At 44.3% G+C, this 26510-nt stretch overlaps 2 protein-coding genes across 2 annotated transcripts in view; one reads left to right on the forward strand and one right to left on the reverse strand.

Annotated features, from left to right (window-relative positions):
- The window catches only part of LOC130338369 (oocyte zinc finger protein XlCOF22-like), a 55769-nt gene extending 35721 nt beyond the window's left edge, over window positions 1-20048 (reverse strand). Inside the window, 6 exon segments of the mRNA XM_056553991.1 lie at window positions 13060-13491; window positions 13493-13875; window positions 16211-16589; window positions 16756-16820; window positions 16904-17030; window positions 20035-20048. Coding sequence (XP_056409966.1) covers window positions 13060-13491; window positions 13493-13875; window positions 16211-16589; window positions 16756-16820; window positions 16904-16991 — 1347 coding nt within the window. The 5' untranslated portion in view covers window positions 16992-17030; window positions 20035-20048.
- Window positions 20049-24507: 4459 nt separating this feature from the next.
- LOC130338364 (uncharacterized) lies at window positions 24508-25334 on the forward strand (the record flags this gene model as incomplete). The annotated part of the gene is made up of 2 exons (XM_056553984.1): window positions 24508-24669; window positions 24753-25334. Coding segments are annotated over exons 1-2 (670 nt in total), but the record flags the coding sequence as incomplete, so codon positions are not given.
- Between the last annotated feature and the right edge of the window lie 1176 nt (window positions 25335-26510).

A 26510-nucleotide genomic window follows, 5' to 3' on the forward strand; every position in this document is an offset into this window, starting at 1 on the left:
CAAAACCAAATTCCAAGGAGAAGTGAGATCCGCCTCCAGAGAATTGTTGGAATGAAAACTAGACTCATGGAGCCAGTCTATGACATGTCTAGAGAGGCATGAGAGGTTCTATAAGTCCATGACATGTCTAGAGAGGCATGAGAGGTTCTATAAGTCCATGATATGTCTAGAGAGGCATGAGAGGTTCTATAAGTCCATGACATGTCTAGAGAGGCATGAGAGGTTATATAAATCCATGACATGTCTAGAGAGGCATAAGAGTTATAGCCACAGAGGTTGGGAAAACCCACACCGCCATCAGCCCTACTAAGCATAATTTTTTGTAAGGCAATTCGCGGGCGCTTACCCGCCCATATAAAGCATGTGAAGGCTGAGTTTAGAGTACTCACAGCCTTATGTTTAAATAAAACAGGCAGGGTTTGTAACTGGTATAAGAGTCGAGGAAAGCTGATCATTTTGATCAAATGACATTTGCCTAGGAAGGAGATTGGTAATTGATGCCAGCGACGAAGCTCATCCTGGATCTGCTCGAACAAAGGGGGATAATTCAAGGTGTAGAGGGAAGAGGGGTCTCTACCAATTTTTATAGCTAAGTAAGTGATATGGGGCTTGACAAGATCCCCGGGTATTCCCAGGGTATTCCAATAAGAGGTAGACCTAGAGGGTCCCAGCGGGAGTAGTTCACTTTTTAGTTGATTGATTTTATACCCAGAGGAGGTACCAAAATGAGCTAAAGTGGACATCAGGGGGGTGTAATGGGCACTCGGATTGGCTAGGAAGATCAAAACATCATCCACAAAAAGGGTCAATTTGACTGTTTTGCGCTGGATTGCAATGCCCTGATACAAATCAGAGTCCTCCAGGTGACGGCTAAAGGTTCCAGATTGAATAAAAGAGGGGACAGGGGACATCAATGTTGCATCCCTTTAAAAAGAGGGAAGGAGGGAGATAATATGCCTGGTGTGAATTTGTGCCTGGGGGGGGAAGCATAGAGACCCCCTAAAAATTTATGGAAATGACCAGTAATGCCAACCTTGTCCAACACCATCCCAAGCCAGTCCCACCTGACATTATCGAATGCCTTTTTGGCATCAAGTGCCAGAAACAGTGGTTGTTCCCCAGGCTCAGGACGGTGCTGCATCCTATCCACGACAGTTAACACTTTGCAGATATTAGTCACTGATGACCCAAAGCCCACTTGGGAAGGACCTATCAACAAGAGCAGAAACAGACTTAAGCGATCAGCAAGCATTTTAGACACTAGCTTAAGGTCTTGGTTAATAAGAGATATGGGATGGTAGGATTGGGGCAGGAGGGGATCCTTGCCGGGCTTTAGAAGGATATTAATGACGGCTGTGTTTGAGTGCAAAGGCCGAGAGCCAGAATTTAGGAGATGGTTAAAGTAAGACGTTAATGGGGGCGTCACTTCATCAATCAAGACCTTATAAAATTCACCGGAGAAACCATCAGGGCCCGGCCCTTTCGCATTATGAAGACCTTTAATGTTCTGCCGAACTTCATCTTCAGTGAAGTCCCCATTAAGAGCATATTGGTGATCGGAGGTCAGCGAGGGCAATTGAAGCGACTCCAGAAACGTCTTACCAAATACCATATCCACAGGGGAAAATGTCATAATATCCTGGTACGTAGCGCACCGTGATGTACGTTTACGTCACGTACATAGGTGAGTGCAGGTGCTTCCTCTCACTTCATAATCGGCGGGTCATGCAGCTGATGTCCGCCATTAACCCTTCAGATGCTGCAATCGATCAATTGCTGGACTATTGTATTGTATGCAGAGGAATCATGGGGGGCATACAATACAATAGTCCAAATGGTGGCCAAAGTCGCCCCTCAAATCAGACTATATTAGAAGAGTGCAGATATCACTGATCAGGGCTATCCTATGGCAGAGCACTGAACAGTAAAATTATGTTTTCTTTACATTTTGTCCCACAAATAATTTTATTTTTTCATATCATCACATCAGCACCACAATGAGATTGCCCCCATTGATCCTAAAGGAACAGGAAGCAGAAAGAGGTTAAAAGGCCCCTCCCCGGACAACCCCTCAGTGTTTCCTGTTCCTTTAGGAAGCATTGAGGTTTTACCTCCTGGTCCTGGGGCTGGTGTCAGGATCGGTGTGGGCCAAGCCAGGCGGCAGAGGTCGGTCGTCCTAGGATTTCCCCCTCTCAGATGCCGCTCCGGGTTGCGCGCTCTGCGCTAGTCTCCCGGACCCTCCAAGTCTCCGCCACGGCGCTCGGTGAGTTTAAGCAGCGGGGAGATAGGCGTGCGGGACCTCGGGCGCACGCGCGTGTCCCCCCTGGTCTTTTCTGGTCTCCGGCGGTTCCGGCGCTGGCGTGTGACATCACGTTGCGCAGGGTGCTGGGATTGCCAGAGACCGGAAGTTCCGCCTCCTCTCTCAGCGCGGATTTTGAATCATGGCCGGGCGGTGCTGCACGTGGGGACGCCGATTGGAAGGCGCCAAAACCCGAATCAGCTGGGCTATTTAAAGGTAAGACTCACCCATTTTATGTCTTATGCTAAAATGGACGCTACCTCTGCAATTCGCTCTGAGTCTGCGGAGCTAGGGAAGTCGATCAGCCCAGTGAGTATCTGGCCCTCAAGTCAAGCCTAAGAAATGTGCCATATGCTTTGAAAAATTACCTTAAAATCCTTATGTAATTCCTGTACGGCCAGGATTGTTCAGCAGGAGACTCCGTCTTTTATGTCCATTCCAGCAGTCCCATGGTGCTAGAGTCACACAAGAATCCTTCAGAAACACATTCTCAAAGTCTGGAACCGCTCGCAGAGTTCGCTGGAGAAGAAGACGAAAATTCCTCTTTCTGTCAAAAATTCTCTCATTTGGTGGATGAAGAGGAAAAACCTGGAAAAAGGAGTATCCTGGGTTCCCCTTCCTGTGGTGACAGTCACAACAGACGCCAGTCAAAGAGGTTGGGGCGCGCATGTTCAGAATTCTTACCTACAGGGCACTTGGTCAGAGGAAACTCGTCTGCGCGCCTCCAACTTCATAGAACTGAAAGCCGCATTCAAGGCGCTGAAGGCTTCTCAACATCAAATCTGAAATCATCATGTGAAGGTTTACACCGACAACGCTACCACAGTAGCCTTCCTAAATCATCAGGGAGGAACAAGACACAGCCTTCTACAAGCCTTGACAGAAAAGATGTTTCTTTGGGCGAAAGACAAGATATTGTCACTTTCTGCTGTGCATCTCAAGGGAAGCGAAAACATCCAAGCAGATTATTTAAGCCGATATCAGATCAATCCAGGGGAATGGGAGCTCAATCCACAAGTTTTTCAAGATCTTGTCCTGAAGTGGGGCATTCCAGAAGTGGATCTATTCGCCACAAGGAAAAATGGGAAGGTAAACAAATTATTTTCCCTGTTTCCAGGCGATCTCCCGGAGAAAGTAGATGCACTTCAACATAGCCTATGCGTTCCCTCCTTTCCCTCTGATCAGCTGGTCTCTACAGAAGATACGGATAGAGAAGACCAAAGTGATATTCATAGGTGGCCCAAAAGAGGTTGGTACACTCTACTTCAACATCTCTCCATAGATCACCCTTACCCTCTACCAGTAAGAGAAGATCTCCTGCAGCAGGGTCCTCTACTATTCAAGGATCTAACAAACCGGCAGTTGACAGCCTGGCTTTTGAGCGGTCAGTGTTGATTCAGAGGGGCCTGTCCCACAGAGTAATAGATAATCTATTAAAAAACAAAAAACCTTCTACTTCGGCTATTTATTGGAAACAATGGAAAAAATTTGTCTCCTGGTGTGGTTCCTCCCCTCCAAATCCTTTGAACCCTGATATACCACAAATCTTAAACTTTCTTCAAGAAGGATTTGACAAAGGATTATCCATCAGTACTATGAAAGTACAGGCAGCAGCCTTAGGTTGCTTTTTTTATACAAGTATCGCGGAGCATAAGTGGGTCAGAAGATTTTTTGGTGCGGTGTCAAGACTGAAGCCGAAAATATCTAACCTGTCTCCGCCTTGGGATCTCAATTTAGTGCTTTCTAGTCTCACCAAGGAACCTTTTGAACCACTTTCAGACTCCTCTATAAAATTCCTAACCTGGAAAGCGGTCATCCTGACAGCCATCACAACTGCAAGAAGAGTGAGTGAGATTCAAGCATTATCAATTGAAGAACCCTACCTTACCGTGCTTGAAGACAGAATTATACTGAAATTAAATCCAGCTTTTTTACCGAAAGTGGTAACAAACTTTCACAGGTCTCAAGATATTATCTTACCAACCTTTTGTAATTCCCCAAAAAATAAAAAAGAAGAGATATTCCATTCCTTGGATGTCAGGAGAACCATCCTTTTCTACCTACAACAGACCAAGGATTGGAGGAAAGATCAAAATCTCTTTATTCAGTTCCAGGGCCCTAATAAAGGGAAGAAAGCCTCTAAAAGCTCTATTGCCAGATGGGTGAAGTCATCTATTGCTGAGGCTTACAGAAGATCTGGAGAACAAGTTCCTGAACAGCTAAAAGCTCACTCAACCAGAGCAATGGCGGTCTCCTGGGCTGAAAAATCTTCTGCTTCATTGGAGCAGATCTGCAGAGCAGCGACTTGGTTGACACCTCGCACCTTCTTTAAACACTACAAATTGGATGTAGCCTCGTCTCAGGATTTGGCCTTTGGACGGAAAGTGCTGCAAGCTGTAGTCCCTCCCTAGACATCATTTATCTGGTATGTCTCATTGTGGTGCTGATGTGATGATGATATGAAAAGGGGGAATTATGACTTACCGATAATTCGGTTTTCTTGAATCATCACATCAGCACCCTTTAATCCCTCCCTAAGTAGTGTACGTATGTTTAGTTATTTATATGTATGCTTCTTAGTCATTTGTAAACCCTGAGGGGTTGTCCGGGGAGGGGCCTTTTAACCTCTTTGTGCTTCCTGTTCCTTTAGGGTCAATGGGGAGCAATCTCATTGTGGTGCTGATGTGATGATTCAAGAAAACCGAATTATCGGTAAGTCATAATTCCCCCTTTATTATTTATTTTTTATTATTATGGTTTTTATGTTTATATGTGTAGTCATATTTGTTCCTCTTATCTCCTCCTTATGTCATATTTGTTATTTTTTCAGCTTGCTGCTTTGGGATGATGCCTCCATCCGGATTTTCCTCTTTCTCGTATCAGTTTTTTTCTTATATGATGAGCCTTATCCAATATACATTGTGGTTTTTTACTTATTATTATTGGGATACATTTCTTATTTATAATATTTATTACAATCTTTGAGGGTACCCTCCTTATTTACAATTATTTCACTGATAAATTTTATGAGTCAAAAATATATTATTATTTAGTTATTCTATTATCCTTACTAATTATAACTTTCATCATTAAATTCATTATTAATAATATTATTTTCATTATTATTATTATTTTTGTCTTATACACTTATAATTTTATGCCACTATTTATCATTATGGATTATATATACTTAGTTCACATACACATTATATTATTATATAATTTTTTAAATATTTTTCACAATATTTCATATATACACTCTAGCACTTTATTACACTATTTTCCTTACATACACATTATTTTTTATATTTATTTCATTATCATATTTATTTTATTATGACTTTTATTGGTCGCACATTATATAGTCATTATTTTTATACTGATTAGCACTTTATATTATATATATATTTATATATTTTATATCATTTATTGATAGACACTATAATTTTTTTTATATATAACTACATAATACACTACTTTTTGCACTTTATGATTATGTACCAGTAGGTGGCACTGTTGCACCTTATATATTAGAATTATACTAGATTTATTATGTTATATTTATATTCATTCATGTACTTTCTTTTTCAGATCATACTTGGGATGTCGGGTGCTTCATTCACTTTGTTCTTTTCACTTACTTGATTTTCCGGATGGTGGTAGGTATAACACTTTATTGTTACATACACTTGTTTTCACATTTATCACTTTTTTGTACACATATAACACTGGTGGCTTTTCTGATTTGCTTTTTCTTTCTTTTCTTTTTTATTTTGATCTCCCTTATTGTTTTTGACTCTAGTTAGCGGTGCGTTACTACTATATTCTTACCTGCACATGCGCAAGCGTCTCAGCGTTGCTACGGTTACTCAGCCCGCTTCTATTCACTGCATTATACTGCCAGATGTGCACCATCTTCGATACACAGTTCTCGCGAGAGCTGTTTCACCGGCCGGTCATGTGATCCATTTTGAGCACGTGATCCGGCCGGGTGTAAGACTTCCGGTATTACGGCCGGAACAGGATATATTACGTGTTACAGGCGGCAAGCGGAGTAAGGTAGGATTGTGTTTATTGGAGGACAGATAGAGCGATGCATACATGGATTATTGTTATTGGCTGCATATGCATATAAATAGTGTCACTATACCCGTTGGTAGCCACGCCCCCTGAGGAAGCTCAACGGAGCAAAACATATGTAGGGGTATTGCATGTGTATTTGGTAAGGCTCATCATGTATTTGTGTATTATTTACGGCGTCTATCTCCCTCTCTGCCTATTTACTCCTATTGTTAGGATTGTAATAATTTACTATGGTAGAATAATAGTAATAATTTAATAATTATTTATTTATATAGCGCCTACAGATTCCGCAGATTCCGGGTGTGATACTTTTTTTGTCATTTTTTTTACTGGCCTACCTTTTTGCTTGTATTCCGTGATCTATTTCCTGTGAGTGTCATTTTAATACATTTTATATTGTGTGTACTTTAATAAAGTTGGTTTATATTTTCATTATAATTTTGGAGTGTTTCCCTATTTTTTGGAGTATATGCTGTTAGTTGGGACACTGTTTTCTACTACCCTGGTGGACGGTTCTAGTCCTCAGGAGGATTTATTTGGAGTCTAATTTACAAATATGTTTAACTTTCTGGCTCCAGTTGATTTAAAAAGAAAAAAATAAATAGTTTTTCCACCGGAGTACCCCTTTAACCCCTTCAGGACCAAGCCCATTTTGGCCTTAAGGACCAGAGCGTTTTTTGCACATCTGACCACTGTCACTTTAAACATTAATAACTCTGGAATGCTTTTAGTTATCATTCTGATTCCGAGACATATTCTACTTTAACATGGTGGTAAATTTTTGTGGTAACTTGCATCCTTTCCTTGTGAAAAATCCTAAAATTTGATGAAAAATTTGAAAATTTTGCATTTTTCTAACTTTGAAGCTCTCTGCTTGTAAGGAAAATGGATATTACAAATAAAAAAAATTTTTATTCACATATACAATATGTCTACTTTATGTCTGCATCATAAAAGTGACGAGTTTTTACTTTTGGAAGACACCATAGGGCTTCAAAGTTCAGCAGCAATTTTCCAATTTTTCACAAAATTTTCAAACTCACTATTTTTCAGGGACCAGTTCAGGTTTGAAGTGGATTTGAAGGGTCTTCTTATTAGAAATACCCCACAAAAGACCCCATTATAAAAACTGCACCCCCCAAAGTATTCAAAATGACATTCAGTCATCATTTTAACCCTTTAGGTGTTTCACAGGAATAGAAGCAAAGTGAAGGAGAAAATTCACAATCTTCATTTTTTACACTCGCATGTTCTTGTAGACCCAATTTTTAAATTTTTACAAGGGGTAAAAGTAGAAAATGTATACTTATATTTGTAGCCCAATTTCTCTTGAGTAAGCACATACCTCATATGTCTATGTAAAGTGTTCGGCGGGCGCAGTAGAGGGCTCAGAAGGGAAAGAGCGATAAGGGGATTTTGGAGAGAACGTTTTTCTGAAATGGTTTTTGGGGGCATGTTGCATTTAGGAAGCCCTTATGGTGCCAGAACAGCAAAAAACCCTCACATGGCATACCATTTTGGAAACTAGACCCCTTGAGGTACGTAACAAGGAATAAAGTGAGCCTTAATACCCCACAGGTGTTTCACGACTTTTGCATATGTAAAAAATAATTATTTTTTTTTCACTAAAATGTGTGTTTCCCCCCAAATTTCACATTTTTCCAAGGGTTAATAGCAGGAAATACCCCCTAATATTTGTAACCCCTTCTCTTCTGAGTATGGAGGTACCCCATAAGTTGACCTGAAGTGCACTATGGGTGAACTACAATGCTCAGAAGAGAAGGAGTCATATTTGGCTTTTTGAGAGCAAATTTTGCTCGGGGGGCATGTCGCATTTAGGAAGCCCCTATGGTGCCAGAACAGCAAAAAATACCCACATGGCATATCATTTTGGAAACTAGACCCCTTGAGGAATGTAATAAGGAATAAAGTGAGCCTTATTACCCCACAGGTGTTTCATGACTTTTGCATATGTAAAAAAAAAAAAAAAAATTCCACTAAAATGTATGTTTCCCCCCTAATTTCACCTTTTTGCAAGGGTTAATAGCAGAAAATACTCCCCAAAATTTGTAACCCCATCTCTTCTGAGTATGGAGGTACCCCATAAGTTGACCTGAAGTGCACTATGGGCGAACTACAATGCTCAGAAGAGAAGGAGTCATATTTGGCTTTTTGAGAGCAAATTTTGCTCGGGGGCATGTCGCATTTAGGAAGCCCCTAAGGTGCCAGAACAGCAAAAAAAAACACACATGGCATACCATTTTGGAAACTAGACCCCTTGAGGAACGTAACAAGGGGTACTGTGAGCATTTGCCCCCCACTGGTGTCTGACAGATCTTTGGAACAGTGGGCTGTACAAGTTTTCATTTTCATGGACCACTGTTCCAAAGATCCGTCAGACACCTGTGGGGGGTAAATTCTCACTGCACCCCTCATTACATTCCGTGAGGGGTGTCGTTTCCGAAATGGGGTCACATGTGGGGTTTTGTTTTTTTTGCGTTTGTCAAAACCGCTGTAACAATCAGCCACCCCTGTGCAAATCACCTCAAATGTACATGGTGCGCTCTCCCTTCTGGGCCTTGTTGTGCGCCCCCAGAGCACTTTGCGCTCACATATGGGGTATCTCTGTAGTCGGGAGAAATTACGTTACAAATTTTGTGGGGCTTTTTTCCCTTTTACCTCTTGTGAAAATGTAAAGTATAGGGCAACATCAGCATGTTAGTGTAAAAAATAAAAAATTTTTACACTAACATTCTGGTGTAGACCCCAACATTTCCTTTTCATGAAGGGTTAAAGAAGAAAAAGCCCCCCAAACCTTGTAACGCAATTTCTCCCGAGTACGGCGATACCCCATATGTCGCCCTAAACTGTTGCCCTGAAATACGACAGGGCTCCAAAGTGAGAGCGCCATGTGCATTTGAGGCCTAAATTAGGGATTTGCATAGGGGTGGACATAGGGGTATTCTACGCCAGTGATTCCCAAACAGGGTGCCTCCAGCTGTTGCAAAACTCCCAGCATGCCTGGACAGTCAACGGCTGTCCGACAATACTGGGAGTTGTTGTTTTTCAACAGCTGGAGGCTCTGCTTTGGAAACAGTGGTGTACCGGACGTTCTTATTGGGGGAGGGGGGCTGTGTAGGGGTATGTGTATATGTAGTGTTTTTAACTTTTTATTTTATTTTGTGTTAGTGTAGTGTTTTTAGGGTACAGTCACATGGGCGGGGGATTACAGCGAGTTTCCCAGCGCAAAATTTGCTGCATCTCAAGATGCGAGAAACCCACTGTAAAAGCCTCGCCCATGTGAATGTACCCTGTACATTCACAGGGGGGGGGGTGCACCAGCTGTTGCAAAACCACAACTCCCAGCATGCATGGTCTGTTAGTGCATGCTGGGAGTCATAGTTTTGCAACAGCTGGAGGCACACAGGTTAGGAAACACTGAGTTAGAAACAGACAATGTTTCCCAACCAGTGTGTCTCCAGTTGTTGCAAAACTACAACTCCCAGCATGCCCAGACAGCTGAAGGGCATGCTGGGAATTGTAGTACGGCAACATCTGAAGGGCCAGATGTTGCTGAACTAAAACTCCCAGCATGCCTGGACAGTCAGTGCATACTGGGAGTTGTAGTTTTGCAACAGCTGGAAGAGCACAGATTGGAGACCATTATACAATGGTCTCCAAACTGGGGCCCTCCAGATGTTGCAAAACTACAACTCCCAGCATGCATGGTCTGTTAGTGCATGCTGGGAGTCATAGTTTTGCAACAGCTGGAGGCACACAGGTTAGGAAACACTGAGTTAGAAACAATGTTTCCCAACCAGTGTGTCTCCAGCTGTTGCAAAACTACAACTCCCAGCATGCCCAGACAGCTGAAGGGCATGCTGGGAGTTGTAGTTCGGCAACATCTGAAGGGCCAGATGTTGCTTAACTAAAACTCCCAGCATGCCTGGACAGTCAGTGCATGCTGGGAGTTGTAGTTTTGCAACAGCTGGAAGAGCACAGATTGGAGACCATTATACAATGGTCTCCAAACTGAGGCCCTCCAGATGTTGCAAAACTACAACTCCCAGCATGCCCAGACAGCCAAAGGCTGTCTAGGCATGCTGGGAGTTGTAGTTTTCAGACTCCTAGAAGCAGCAGTGAAGATCTTCACTGCTGCCTCTGAGGACTACATACTTACCCGTCGCTGCTCGTCCACGTGGCCGGTCCCGCGCTGCTCCTCGGTCCCGCCGCTGGGTTGGGTAAGTCCGCCGGTCCCCACGTGTTCCCCCACCTATGCCGCAGGTCCCCGCGAGCCCCTGCAGCCTTCGTCCCCCGTTCTGCCCGACTTCCAGGGGCGGGCAGTGCGGGGGATCTGAACTTTCACCCCAGATCACTGTGATTGGTCCACAGGGACCAATCACAGTGATCGCTGACCAGGACCATCAATGGATGGTCCTGGGGGTGAAGCAGAAGTTGTCCCCTGCTGGAAACAGCAAGACTTCTGCCAGTTAACCCGTGCGATGCTGCGCATCGCCGGGTTAACTGAATGTCATTTATAAACGCCGGGATGCGCGAACGCACTGCACAACCCGGCGTTTATATATGACATTCTGCGGGAAGGGGTTAAAGTACAAGTTAGTACAGAGAATACCTGCTATGTATGTTTTGGAGTTTTTTTTGTAATAATATATGGCTTTATTGGGACAGGGACCATACGTTTTTATTTAGGACCTGAAGCTGCTTTCGTCTAATCGCTGTTATACTACACCACCATACATCTGTACTACAGCGCGGTATAATAATTGTCAGTGTTACCGAGGTCGGGCCTCATAGGCAACAGCGCCTGGTAGACCTGGAGGCCATGACTGGGGGAGCAAGACAGTTTAACCCTATAGATGCCACAATCAGTACTGACTGTGGCATACATAGGGTTACACTGCCAAGACAGTCGGGAAAGTAATCCCGCCCAGGACATAAAAGTACATCACGGACTTGCAGGAGGAGTTTGCTTTACCGCGCTCCTCGTTTTATCGGTACCTGCAACTCTGTCACGTGTACGAAACTCAAAATCGTCTGCGGCTGATGGAGGTGAAAACTAACAGGGTCCTAGAATCGGTTATTGTGAGACGGGAATCTGCTGGAGTTATTTCTTGGCTGTACGGTGAGCTATTGAGTTTTTACCATGAACAGTTCCCTTTGACGGTCCGACATAAGTGGGAGAGAGACCTTGGTGGGCTGAGTGATGAGGAATGGTGTATAGTCTTGTCGCTTACCCCGTCGTTGTCTCTGTCGGAGGCTAACAGGCTGTCATAGCTGTTCTTTCTACATAGGGTGTATAAGACCCCTCTGTTCTTATATAAGGTTGGTGTACGGTCCGACTCTGCCTGCCCTAGGTGTGGGGAGTTGGAGGCTCACTTGCTTCACATGATGTGGGAGTGCCCCGTTTTAGATGCTTATTGGGCTGATGTGTTACGCCTTGTCAGGGATGTTTATGGGGTTACTCTGCTTAGAGAACCTAAGGTATGCTTACTTGGTCTTATTGGATGTGATAGGGAACCTTCCATGAGAGAGGTGGGGATCTTACGTGTGCTGTACCAAGCCAGGAAACTCATTGCGCAGTATTGGATTAGACCGGCTCCTCCGGGTGTAGCTGATCTTATTAACAGAATATGGCAGATAGTACGCTTGGAGAAAGGGATATATATTAAACGTAACGTTGAATGGAAATTTAATAATATTTGGGGACCCTGGGTACACCATTTTGACCCCCTGAGGACTGGTTCGTAATTGCTTGTGACCCCTCGGCCTGTGTATATCTTAGGATTGGCTTATGGTCTGGGGACTCTCTGTATGTCACTCTCTTCCTTGTCTGCCCTTTTCTTTTTCTCCTCTTCTGGTGGCTGTGTTGGATTGCCTGGGGGTGCTGCATGCTGGAGTCGTGTGCGCTGGGATTGGGGGAGTCTCCCTAGTGGAATTTGAGTATATTGAAACCTATAGTTTACTGCTTGTGTATATTCCTGCTCCTGTAGAGGGAAGTGACAGATTGTTTGTATGTATGGTGGGTGGGGGGTTTATTGTTGGGGAAATATTGTTGTATGTTTAAAAATGGTTAAACTATTAATAAAAATATCTGATTTAAAAAAAAAAAGTACATCACGGGGTGGTGAGGGGGTTGTGTCATGTACCCCTGTATCTCAATAACAGGGACCCCAGTGTCCCCAGGTAGGGAGGAGGTACATTCACTATGGGAGCTGCAGAAACAGCCGAGCACAGAGTGAGGTGTCCAGTGATCGGACGCCACATGATCAGCTAGGATCGGGATAACACAACCTTTCTAAAAGGGTCTCAGCAGGTGAAGCCCGGACCGTCCTGGAATTCTTCATCACTGGAATAAGTCCCTTCTCTGTGAGGTGTTTGGGTCTCCAGTAGCAGCTCCCCATGGATTATGCCTGTTGGGTCTTCTCCATGAGGAGCAATGAATATCACAACCATATATCACACTCTTCTCCTACCATGTAAACTATAGTGATGACATCGCTGGATCGGTGACTACGTTCTAAAAGAAAACTTTTATTATCAATTGGGAACAAGTTTGGAGATGCAGTATATGATATATGTATAAATGTCAGATATCCTATGTACATGGTGAATATATAGATGTGTTATCTGCATCATTTATTGCTCTGAATTGGCTTCTCCCCTGTGTGAGTTCTTTGATGTTTAAAAAGACATGATTTTTCAGTAAAACATTTCCCACATTCTGAACATGAAAATGGCTTCTCCCCTGTGTGAGTTCTTTGATCTTGAACAAGATGTGATTTTTCAGTAAAACATTTTCCACATTCTGAACATGAAAATGGCTTCTCCCCTGTGTGAGTTCTTTGATGTTGAACAAGACGTGATTTTTCAGTAAAACATTTTCCACATTCTGAGCATGAAAATGGCTTCTCTCCTGTGTGAATTCTCTGATGTTTAAGAAGATTTGATTTGCAAGTAAAACATTTCCCACATTCTGAGCATGAAAATGGCTTCTCCCCTGTGTGAGTTCTTTGATGTTTAACAATATTTGATTTCTTAGTAAAACATTTCCCACATTCTGAACATGAAAATGGCTTCTCCCCTTGTGTGAGTTCTTTGATGTTGAACAAGAGCTGATTTCTGAATAAAACATTTACCACATTTTGGACATAAAAATGGTTTCTCTCCTGTGTGAATTTTCTGATGTTCAACAAGACTTGACTTCTTAATTAAACATTTCCCACATTCTGAGCATGAATATGGTTTCTTTCCTGTATGAGCTCGTTGATGTCCAACACCCCTTCTGTGACCTTTCTGTGATGAGTGAGAAGACAGGACCTGTATATAAGGATGAGATGACAGATCTTGGCTGTGAAGGGCTGAGGGTGTATCTGGGATAATGGAATGTTCTTCATATGTATCTTGTGTGATATCATCATCTGCTTTATAATCTGAAGATATAAGATTCTCCTCTGATCTCCTGCTACAAGAATCTGCAGAGAATAACACAGATTATATGTTTGAGTATTAACCTTATTTACATTTTTCCATCTAGAGTCACATGAGAGTTTGTTTTTTGTGGGACCAATTTTACTGTGAAATAGAAAACAAATTTGGGATAAAATTCAATTGAAATAAAGTACAATTTTGCAAATTTGTGATTTTTTCATCACCTACCATATAACGTGATGTCACAACTGACGTTATACTTATCCATCAGGTCAGTATCATCTTGTAGAGTTTTCCTTATGCTTTAATTTTAAAAAATGCTTTAACCCCTTAAGGACTTTTTAAGGGTTTTTTCACTTTTGTTTCTTCCTCCTCACCTTCTAAAAATCCGAACGCTTTCAGTTTTCTACCTACAGACCCATATGAGGTTGTTGTTGGTTTTTGCGCTACTAATTTTACGTTATAATGACGTCAATCATTTCACCACAAAATCTACGGCGAAGGCAAATAATAAATAAACACTATTTTGTAACATTTGGGGGCTTCCGTTTCTACGCAGCACTTTTCGGTAACAATGACCCCTTACCTTTATTCTGTAGGTCCATACGGTATAAGGACACCCAACTTATATAGGTTTGATTTTGTTTTACTTCATTTAAAAAAATTAGAATTTTTTGTATATAAATTTGCATGTTTAAATTTGTCCTCATCTGACCCCTATAACTATTATTTTTCCGTATACAGGGTGTGTAAATTTTTATCTGTACCATTTTTTTAATGGGACTTTTTGTTCACTTTGTATACCCTAAAAAAATGTATAAAAAGTGACCAAATATACGAAATTTTGGACTTTGGTATCTTGACCGTGCGGTTTTAGAAACGTAAAATTTTTATAGTTTGGACATTTACACATGTGTCAATACCACATATGTTTATTTTTTGTTATATGGGAAAAGGGGGTGATTCAAACTTCTATTAGGGAAGGGGTTAAATCATAGGGGACTATTACATACAATCCTTGATTACATACACTGAACAATACTGCAGCATAGCATTGATCAGTGTTATCAGTACTCCATTACTCCAGCCTGACATGGTGGACTGGAGCCTTGGAGAACCGATCGGACAGCGAGGAGGCAGTTAAGGGCCCTCCCACCATCCTCTCAGCTGATCGGGACATCGCGATTTCCCCGCGATGATCCCGATCAGCTCCACTAAGCTCCCTGCAGTGTATATTTAACCCTTCCAGTACTTATCTCTGCTGACACTTCTGTCCGGTCAGGAACTGTCTAGAGTAGGAACAAATCCCCATAGCAAACCTCTCCTGCTCTGGACAGTTCCTGACATGGACAGAAGTGGCAGCAGAGAGCACTGTGGTCAGACTGAAAGAACTACACAACTTCCTCTGAAGCATACAGCAGCTGATAAGTACTGGAAGGGTAAAGGTTTTTAAATTAAAATAATTTACAGATCTGTATAACTTTGTCATCAGTTGATTTTAACTTTTTCCCCTCCGGAGTACCCCTTTAAGCCACAGAACATAAATGGTTTTCTCATCCTGCCTACATTTCCCATGATTCTTCTGACTTTGCAGAGAGAGAGGTGGAGTCTGATCACTGCAGTTCACCTAATGAGACCAACCTGATCACCTGACTAGACTCTACCGACCAGAAGCCTAAACTGCTAAGACTTGTTCTTATTTTCAAGCTTCATATCCTGTACATTCACTTTGCTGACATGGCTTTAGCTGAACTGTCCTTCCCATAGGGTCTATGACTGATCGTCCGTCATCGAGGTCTCTTCCTCCCAGTCTCTACTGAGCAGCAATGTTTCCATCCAGGGGTGTAATGATCATGGCTGCAGGGGGGGCTCCTCTGGGGGTCCGGGGTATATGTCTCAGCTCCTCGGGGGAGCACCGCTTCAACTGTCTCCGCTTCTTTTTCTCTCTGCCCCATGATTTCCACCCCACTTGTATCCCGCAGGCAGTGTTCTGGAGCAGCTAGTAATGTCTGCCAGGTACAGGCCACATGATCAGATCATAAAGCAGCCAACACCAGGTGACATCTGCCGGAGGACACAGCCGCTCTGGGGGGATGATGGGGAGAGGTATTTATTCTTCCACTGGAACAAAGTGGGTATATACACAGTGTGGGGTGAACAGAAGATACAGAACAGTCTGTGGGGCACAGTAATAGTGTGGGGGCATAAAAGGTGTAGAATCTATAGTAAGAGCGCACAGAAGGGCCTGTGGTCTAAGATTTGCCTTGGAGCCTCCCAAAAACCTCTAGTTACACCAATAGAGTTACACCCAAGAATAACTGCAGCAAGTGACCAAGAAGAATCTAGGACTGTTCTCTGCATTTAGTGGTTACTACTCACCTGGGTGGTTACCTGAAGGAAAGTACTCCTTATACTGCTCAACACCGCTCACATCTGTCTCTTCTTCCTTTATCTCTGTAGCATTAATATAGATCAGATCTTTCCCTGTAGGAATGTCCTCCTTATAATGCTCATCACCGCTCACATCTGTCTCTTCTTCTTCTTCCTTTGTGTCTGTAGCTTTAATATAGATCAGCTTTTTCCCTGTCGGAATATCCTCCTTATACTGCTCGTTACCGCTCACATCTGTCTCATCTTCTTCCTTTATGTCTGTAGCATTAATATAGATCAGATCTTTTTCTGTAGGAATGTCCTCCTTATACTGCTCATCACCGCTCACATCTGTCTCTGGAGCATTAATATTGTTCGGATCATCTCCCTGATTCATAAGATGTGGAAGAAATATAGTAAAAGTCATCAGACAGTAGGAGAAGTCACGTGGGATGTTATAGATGAGCAGGAGATGAGGAGTCATGGAGGGTGAGGGGACTGACCACAAGAGCTTCACAGCCCTTCTACAGATCATAGGGAATATCTCCATCTACCTGATCATCCTGTGGAAGAAGAGGACGGGGACACCTCTCTGGTGCTGTTCTCTTACTGGATCTGACTGTAGGGAACACATACAGAGACTGAATTCATTCTTTACATACAAATAATGAGAGGACGTGTGTATATAGTCATGTCTATTACCTGGTGATGTGAGGGGCTGCTGATCCTCCATCATGACCTGATCCTTGTACTGATCCTTGTGTCCTTCTACATACTCCCACTCCTCCATGGAGAAATAGACCGCCACGTCCTGACACCTTATAGGAACCTGACACATAATGATACAGTCATCACCCCGACCCCTCCAGTGGTGTTACTGTATAATGTCCCAGCATTCCCAGCAGTGTCACCTCTCCAGTCATCACCAGACCCCTCCATTACTGTATAATGTCCCAGCATTCCCAGCAGTGTCACCTCTCCAGTCATCACCAGACCCCTCCATTACTGTATAATGTCCCAGCAGTGTCACCTCTCCAGTCATCACCAGACCCCTCCATTACTGTATAATGTCCCAGCAGTGTCACCTCTCCAGTCATCACCAGACCCCTCCATTACTGTATAATGTCCCAGCATTCCCAGCAGTGTCACCTCTCCAGTCATCACCAGACCCCTCCATTACTGTATAATGTCCCAGCATTCCCAGCAGTGTCACCTCTCCAGTCATGACCAGACCCCTCCATTACAGTATAATGTCCCAGCAGTGTCACCTCTCCAGTCATCACCAGACCCTTCCATTACTGTATAATGTCCCAGCAGTGTCACCTCTCCAGTCATCACCAGACCCCTCCATTACTGTATAATGTCCCAGCAGTGTCACCTCTCCAGTCATCACCAGACCCCTCCATTACTGTATAATGTCCCAGCATTCCCAGCAGTGTCACCTCTCCAGTCATCACCAGACCCCTCCATTACTGTATAATGTCCCAGCAGTGTCACCTCTCCAGTCATCACCAGACCCCTCCATTACTGTATAATGTCCCAGCAGTGTCACCTCTCCAGTCATCACCAGACCCCTCCATTACTGTATAATGTCCCAGCATTCCCAGCAGTGTCCCCTCTCCAGTCATCACCAGACCCCTCCATTACTGTATAATGTCCCAGCATTCCCAGCAGTGTCACCTCTCCAGTCATCACCAGACCCCTCCATTACTGTATAATGTCCCAGCATTCCCAGCAGTGTCACCTCTCCAGTCATCACCAGACCCCTCCATTACTGTATAATGTCCCAGCAGTGTCACCTCTCCAGTCATCACCAGACCCTTCCATTACTGTATAATGTCCCAGCATTCCCAGCAGTGTCACCTCTCCAGTCATCACCAGACCCCTCCATTACTGTATAATGTCCCAGCAGGGTCACCTCTCCAGTCACCACCAGACCCCTCCATTACTGTATAATGTCCCAGCAATGTCACCTCTCCAGTCATCACCAGACCCCTCCATTACTGTATAATGTCCCAGCAGTGTCACCTCTCCAGTCATCACCAGACCCCTCCATTACTGTATAATATCCCAGCAGTGTCCCCTCTCCAGTCATCACCAGACCCCTCCATTACTGTATAATGTCCCAGCAGTGTCACCTCTCCAATCATCACCAGACCCCTCCATTACTGTATAATGTCCCAGCAGTGTCACCTCTCCAGTCATCACCAGACCCCTCCATTACTGTATAATGTCCCAGCAGTGTCACCTCTCCAGTCATCACCAGACCCCTCCATTACTGTATAATGTCCCAGCAGTGTCACCTCTCCAGTCATCACCAGACCCCTCCATTACTGTATAATGTCCCAGCAGTGTCACCTCTCCAGTCATCACCAGACCCCTCCATTACTGTATAATGTCCCAGCAGTGTCACCTCTCCAGTCATCACCAGACCCCTCCATTACTGTATAATGTCCCAGCAGTGTCACCTCTCCAGTCATCACCAGACCTCTCCATTACTGTATAATGTCCCAGCAGTGTCACCTCTCCAGTCATCACCAGACCCCTCCATTACTGTATAATGTCCCAGCATTCCCAGCAGTGTCACCTCTCCAGTCATGACCAGACCCCTCCATTACTGTATAATGTCCCAGCATTCCCAGCAGTGTCACCTCTTCAGTCATCACCAGACCCCTCCATTACAGTATAATGTCCCAGCAGTGTCACCTCTCCAGTCATCACCAGACCCCTCCATTACTGTATAATGTCCCAGCAGTGTCACCTCTCCAGTCATCACCAGACCCTTCCATTACTGTATAATGTCCCAGCATTCCCAGCAGTGTCACCTCTCCAGTCATCACCAGACCCCTCCATTACTGTATAATGTCCCAGCAGTGTCACCTCTCCAGTCATCACCAGACCCCTCCATTACTGTATAATGTCCCAGCAGTGTCACCTCTCCAGTCACCACCAGACCCCTCCATTACTGTATAATGTCCCAGCAGTGTCACCTCTCCAGTCATCACCAGACCCCTCCATTACTGTATAATGTCCCAGCAGTGTCACCTCTCCAGTCACCACCAGACCCCTCCATTACTGTATAATGTCCCAGCAGTGTCACCTCTCCAGTCATCACCAGACCCCTCCATTACTGTATAATATCCCAGCAGTGTCCCCTCTCCAGTCATCACCAGACCCCTCCATTACTGTATAATGTCCCAGCAGTGTCACCTCTCCAGTCATCACCAGACCCCTCCATTACTGTATAATGTCCCAGCAGTGTCACCTCTCCAGTCATCACCAGACCCCTCCATTACTGTATAATGTCCCAGCAGTGTCACCTCTCCAGTCATCACCAGACCCCTCCATTACTGTATAATGTCCCAGCAGTGTCACCTCTCCAGTCATCACCAGACCCCTCCATTACTGTATAATGTCCCAGCAGTGTCACCTCTCCAATCATCACCAGACCCCTCCATTACTGTATAATGTCCCAGCAGTGTAACCTCTCCAGTCATCACCAGACCCCTCCATTACTGTATAATGTCCCAGCATTCCCAGCAGTGTCACCTCTCCAGTCATCACCAGACCCCTCCATTACTGTATAATGTCCCAGCATTCCCAGCAGTGTAACCTCTCCAGTCATCACCAGACCCCTCCATTACTGTATAATGTCCCAGCAGTGTCACCTCTCCAGTCATCACCAGACCCCTCCATTACTGTATAATGTCCCAGCAGTGTCACCTCTCCAGTCATCACCAGACCCCTCCATTACTGTATAATGTCCCAGCAGTGTCACCTCTCCAGTCATCACCAGACCCCTCCATTACTGTATAATGTCCCAGCAGGGTCACCTCTCCAGTCAGCAGCTCCATCATCTTGTTGATGAGTTCTAGGATCTTCTGTTCATCCATTTCCTCATGTATCAGGGAGTGAGGTGGGGGCCCCGGGATTGGGCTCAGGGTTCTTCCCCATCCTTCACACACAGGGGCCCGACAGCGCCCACTAGAGGACTTCTTCACTACTGTGTAATCCTGTGTATGGAGAGACACATTAATATCACTACATACATTCCCAGAATCCCTCACCTCTCCAGTCATATCCATCTGTTATTACATAGATAAGAATGAGGTCATGTGACATCACTCCCAGAATCCCTCACCTCTCCGGTCATATCCGTCTGTTATTACATAGATAAGAATGAGGTCATGTGACATCACTCCCAGAATCCCTCACCTCTCCAGTCATATCCATCTGTTATTACATAGATAAGAATGAGGTCATGTGACATCACTCCCAGAATCCCTCACCTCTCCAGTCATATCCATCTGTTATTCCATAGATAAGAATGAGGTCATGTGACACCACTCCCAGAATCCCTCACCTCTCCAGTTATATCCATCTGTTATTACATAGATAAGAATGAGGTCATGTGACATCACTCCCAGAATCCCTCACCTCTCCAGTCATATCCATCTGTTATTACATAGATAGGAATGAGGTCATGTGACATCACTCCCAGAATCCCTCACCTCTCCAGTCATATCCATCTGTTATTACATAGATAAGAATGAGGTCATGTGACATCACTCCCAGAATCCCTCACTTCTCCAGTCATATCCATCTGTTATTACATAGATAAGAATGAGGTCATGTGACATCACTCCCAGAATCCCTCACCTCTCCAGTCATATCCATCTGTTATTACATAGATAAGAATGAGGTCCTGTGACATCACTCCCAGCATCCCTCACCTCTCCAGTAAGCCGGAAGAGTATCTGTAGGGTGAGGTTTATGATCCTGTCGGCCATCTTGTTCCTGTCTCTCTCCATGGTTGATGGGTCATCCAGGAGAATTCTCTTATATAGAAGATATCAGCAGAGGATCCTGGATTGGAGAAACCTGAAGGGAAGAAGAGGAGACGATGATAAACCGCATCAGATTCTATGGAGAAATAAAATCCATTTCCTGGAGATAATCTGGGAAACATCTGAGGAGACATTATAGGAGTTTTCAGATTTCTCTATAAAACAAAATCCATTGTCCGAGGGCTGTAAAATAAGAGACTAGAGCGCACTCCCCTCTCCCGTCCAGTGGTGGCGCTCTGGTCCTCCAGGTCTTCTGAGGTCGCTCTCCCTGCTCTGCTGAAGACGTTGTGAATCCATTTCTCCTAATCTCTGAGGCTGCGGTGTATTCAGAACGTCTTCATCAGAGCAGGGAGAAGAATAGAGGGATTCAATATGACATTGTCCAATGAAAAATACTGAAATGTGTCCACTAGGGGGCACAATATACATCACAATTACATCAGGATTTTATGTGAATTGCGATATGTCCCCCCGGAAGAACCTGCTATTACCTGCAGCAGAGGCCGAGCATCATATACCGTTACACACGCAGGGTCTGGGCCACCACCGGAGTCAGTGTTTACCAAGCAGGGGGCCTCCAGCTGTTACAGCATTTGGCTGTCAGGGCATGCTGGGAGTTGTAGTTTTACAACAGCTGGAGGCACGCTGGTTTGGAAACACTGTCTATAGTAATAATAGGGGCGCGGGAGAAACTTAAAAAACCTGATGCTTACATAGTCCTGTATGGAAGAAGTGGCTGATACCCGGAGAAAAGAGACTGATCAGGTGACAGGATGGGCGGGTAAGTGACCTGATACCTTCACCATCCAGACATCCCCTGGGGGCAGTATAGGCAGGAAATCAGGCAAACAACCGCTGGTCGGCACGGCGCTCCCTAGAAAAACAACCGTACAGCGCCATGTCTAAGCCACGCCCACCTACATTATTTTATTACAAAAATGGGATATAAACTTATTAGGGGAGGGGCTTCTATTACAAACCCTGAATAACGCTCTGCCATAGTGATCAGTGTTATCGGTGCTCGGCTTATACAGGCTGTGGATGTGTCTGTATACTTAGAGCACCGATCTGAGCACAGAGCACGGTAAGGGGCCCTCCGGCCCTCATCTCAGCTGATCTAGACTCCGCCCCCCAACAACTGCATTTTACTCATTTTAGATCCTGCAATCGACTTTGATCATGGAATCTAAAGGGTTAATGGTGATGCGCGTCATTAGTGGTGAGTCCTGGCTGCTTATAGCTCCTGAGCTCACCTCAAAGTCCCATATGGGGCACAGAATGTAAATATACATTGTGTCCTTAAGGGTTAATAATAAACATCCCCAATAATCCTGATCTGATGGTGACCGCACACACATACTTTTATCTGTAGAGGAGCCGTGTGCTTACAGGACCTGCGATGATGTCACCGTCATGTGATCAGTCACATGGAGGAGGAGGAGGAGTCACATGATCAGGGGCTGCCGCTCTGAGAGATCTCCACACACAACAGCAGTGACTGCCCCACCAGGACCTGCTCTGTATCTGCTACATGCTGGAGGTGTTGGACCTGTGATGATGTCACAATCATGTGACCAGTACATTTGGGGGCAAAGTATAGCAGTAAATATGTGACTGAGGCTGAAGGACCTGTGGGGAGGATCATGTGACAGGAGTGGGCGGAGGTCAGCCGTGCAGGATAGACGGGATGGTGAGTTAAGGACCTGTGAGAATGGTCATGTGACAGCAGAGTCCCGATTGATCACATGACTGTGACATCATCGCAGGTCCTGTAAGTACACGGCTCCTGTACAGCTCTGCAGGTGGAGGTATGTGTGAGGTCACATGTTGCTGTTAGATGTTTTGTTCTACTATTAACCCCTTCAGAACCCAACAGTTTTGCGTTTTAACCCCTTAAGGACACAGTGATTTCTCTTTTTAATGTTTTCCTTCTCGTCTTCTAATAGCCATAATGATTGTGATTTCCTCTTTACAAACCCATATGAGGCTTCTTGTTCTTGTTGTTGTTTTTTTTCACCACCGGTTTGTACCTTGTAATGACATCACTCATTTTACTGCAAAATCTACAACAAGGGACAAAAATTTTTATTTGTGGGGTGAAATTTGGGGTCTTCTGTTTATACGCAGTGCACATTACGGTAATAATTCTCTTTATTCTGTAGGTCCAAACGATTACAATGATCAATGATTTATATAGGTTTTATTTTAATACTTTTAAAATATAAAAAAATTCGAACTTTTTGTACAATAATGAGTCTGTATCAGATCGTCCTACCTTGACCCCTATAACTCTCTTATTATTCCGTATACCGGGATGTATGAAAGTCAATTTTTGTGCTGTGATCTGTAATTTTTATCGGAAACACTTTAGTTTTAATGAGACTTTTTGATCGTTTTTTAAGACTTTTCTTTTGGTCCATGAAGTTGTATTTTTTTACGTTTACGCAATTTTATTTTAAAAAATTGGTAAATGGGGAAGATTCAATCGTTTATTAGGGGAGGGGCTTATTCACATTAAGTTAATGTTCTTTTTACCTTATTCCCAGTTTTTCAGTCCCTGTAGTAGACTATTACATGGAATCTATAGATTACATACACTGATCAATGCTGTGATGCTGAGGCTGCCTGCAGGATTGGAGCGTCGTTCAGACAGCGTGGAGTGAGGTTAGGGACCTCCACCCGTTCTCTCAGCTGACCGGGACCCCGCTATTTCACTGTGGGTGTCCTTATCAGCTCCACTGAGCTACCAGAAATAGATTTTTGGCATTGGTGATGTCCGGCATTAGCAATGAGTCCCAGATGCTGATAGCAGGTAGGACCTAGGGGCTATGAATCGTGCTGAACTCCTGACTGTGCTTCATAGACTGGCAGCAGCCTACCTCCCCTCCAAATCTTATCACTTTAATGACAGGAGTCCCTGCTCTGAAAGGGGTTTCCTGCACAAGAGCAGAAGATATGTCAGATTTTATGCGTCTCCTGCCCCGGAGCTGTGCCCATGGCTATACATTATATACCTCCTGCCCAGTCAGCCATGAAGGAGTTAAATGGTGGTGATGCATTGCCACTTAACTTTTTGGGGCCACACACTATACAGATAGCTGCTTATTGTCCCTTCTACTCACTGGGATAAGAACAACCAGTCTATCTAGGGTTAAGTGGCGCACAGCACTGCCAATTCTATCCTTAGGGACCAGACAGTAAGTAGCCATCTATATAGTCCCGGGGGAGGGGAGCAGTGATACTATGAAATATCACTTAACTCCTTACACTCCATGGGATGGGCGATTTGGGTATAATGAGCTGAACTGACAGCTGGATCATCAGACTTGGGGTCAGTTCAGGACATGTGACCATAATATAGAGGATCTGCCCCGACAAGTATTCACCTCATCATCCGAGAGCAAGAAGATAAATCATGTGCAGGAATATCCCCTCAAATGTCTCCATATAACATCCTGGAATTGTATAGAATTAAATGTTTATTCACAATACAGGTTCCTATAAGGTGTCAGCACGTGGCGGTCTATTTCTCCATGGAGGAGTGGGAGTATGTAGAAGGACACAAGGATCAGTACAAGGATCAGGTCATGATGGAGGATCAGCAGCCCCTCACATCACCAGGTAATAGACATGACTATATACACACGTCCTCTCATTATTTGTATGTAAAGAATGAATTCAGTCTCTGTATGTGTTCCCTACAGTCAGATCCAGTAAGAGAACAGCACCAGAGAGGTGTCCCCGTCCTCTTGATGAACAGAATATGAAGTACATTCCTACAGAGAAAGATTTCATTTATATTAATGCTACAGATATAAAGGAAGAAGCAGAGACAGATGTGAGCGGTGATGAGCAGTATAAGGAGAACATTCCTACAGGGAAAGATCTGATCTATATTAATACTACAGATATAAAGGAAGAAGAACAAGAGACAGATGTAAGCAATGATGAGCAGTATAAGGTGGACATTCCTACAGGGAAAGATCTGATCTATATTAATACTACAGATATAAAGGAAGAAAAACAAGAGACAGATGTGAGCAGTGATGAACAGTATAAGGAGGACATTCCTACAGGGAAAGATCTGATCTATATTAATACTACAGATATAAAGGAAGAAGAACAAGAGACAGATGTAAGCAGTGATGAGCAGTATAAGGTGGACATTCCTACAGGGAAAGATCTGATCTATATTAATGCTCCAGACATAATAGTAAAAGCAGAAGAGACAGATGTGAGCGGTGATGAGCAGTATAAGGAGGACATTTCTACAGGTAACCACCCAGGTAAGTAGTGATCACTAAACACAGAGAAGGGTCACAGATTCTATTCAGTCACCGGCTACAATAATATTTTGGGGGAAGTATTGGTGTAACTAGAATCTCTGGGACTACAGGCCAAATTTTGGATTACCATCCCCCTCCCCCAAAACATATCTCAGACTGGGGGCCTCCCAGCTCCTCTGGGCACAAGTGACCTCTGCTCCGTGCAGGGATTACTGTCAACCACTGCATGAAGAGGTGCCCGACATACCTCTCTATAAATCTCTATGGGAGAGCCAGAGATATACAAACGGGATGACAGGCAGGAGATCGCGGGGGTCTCAGTGGTCGGACCCCTCACAATCAGACATTTATCCCCACAGGATTCTGTGACTAGGGGATAAGTACTCATGTACTAGAGTTTTCCTTTAACATGACAACGACCATGGACGAGTATACATGTCCAGGGGGGATGCACATTCCTGCACCTGGAGGAGTATACACGTCAATAGTTCTTGTGGGTACTGCCCAGTGTACCCAGAGATTGTGGCAGGGACTTGGCTGTAACATACAGCTGGGACCCTGTCGCACTGCCGGGACCGAAGTAAACTTTGGTCCCAGCAGTTCAATCCTTACAGCCGCGATCAGAAGTGACCGTGGGCTGTAAGTGTTTTGACGGAGGGAGCTCTCTCTGTCTTCCCTGCAGCACCCCGCAGCACGACCGCGGGGTGCTGTGTGTAATCCCCGGCAGGCAGGGGCCTGCTGCACTGCTTGGACCGTGTAAAAATAAAAAATACATTTATTAAATAAATGAAAAATAAAAATGCATAATGTGTAGGATTACACGGCGCACATCCCATATTACATGCTGCGGATGCCCGGCAGCAGTCACAATAGTGAGCTCCCTGCTGCGGCTGGGTATCTTTGTGTGTCCACTCATAGCGGTGGATTTCCCGCCGGCAGTCATGAGCGGACACACTGAGCTACCCAGCCGCAGCAGTGATCTTGCCCTTGTGACTGCCGGGGGCATCCGCAGTGTGAAATACTCTGCGCTCTATGTGACCCTACACTGCGTCCCGTTCATACTGCGTTTCAGCGTTATGTTACAGGTATCCGTCAGCATCATGTCAATAAAAGTGATTCTAACATATACTGTAGCAGCTCCAGTCATTTCTGAATGAGACGGGTCCAGTATACATT

Source organism: Hyla sarda, unplaced genomic scaffold (genome assembly GCF_029499605.1).
Source record: "Hyla sarda isolate aHylSar1 unplaced genomic scaffold, aHylSar1.hap1 scaffold_518, whole genome shotgun sequence".
In the NCBI taxonomy this organism is placed as follows: Eukaryota; Metazoa; Chordata; class Amphibia; order Anura; family Hylidae; genus Hyla; species Hyla sarda.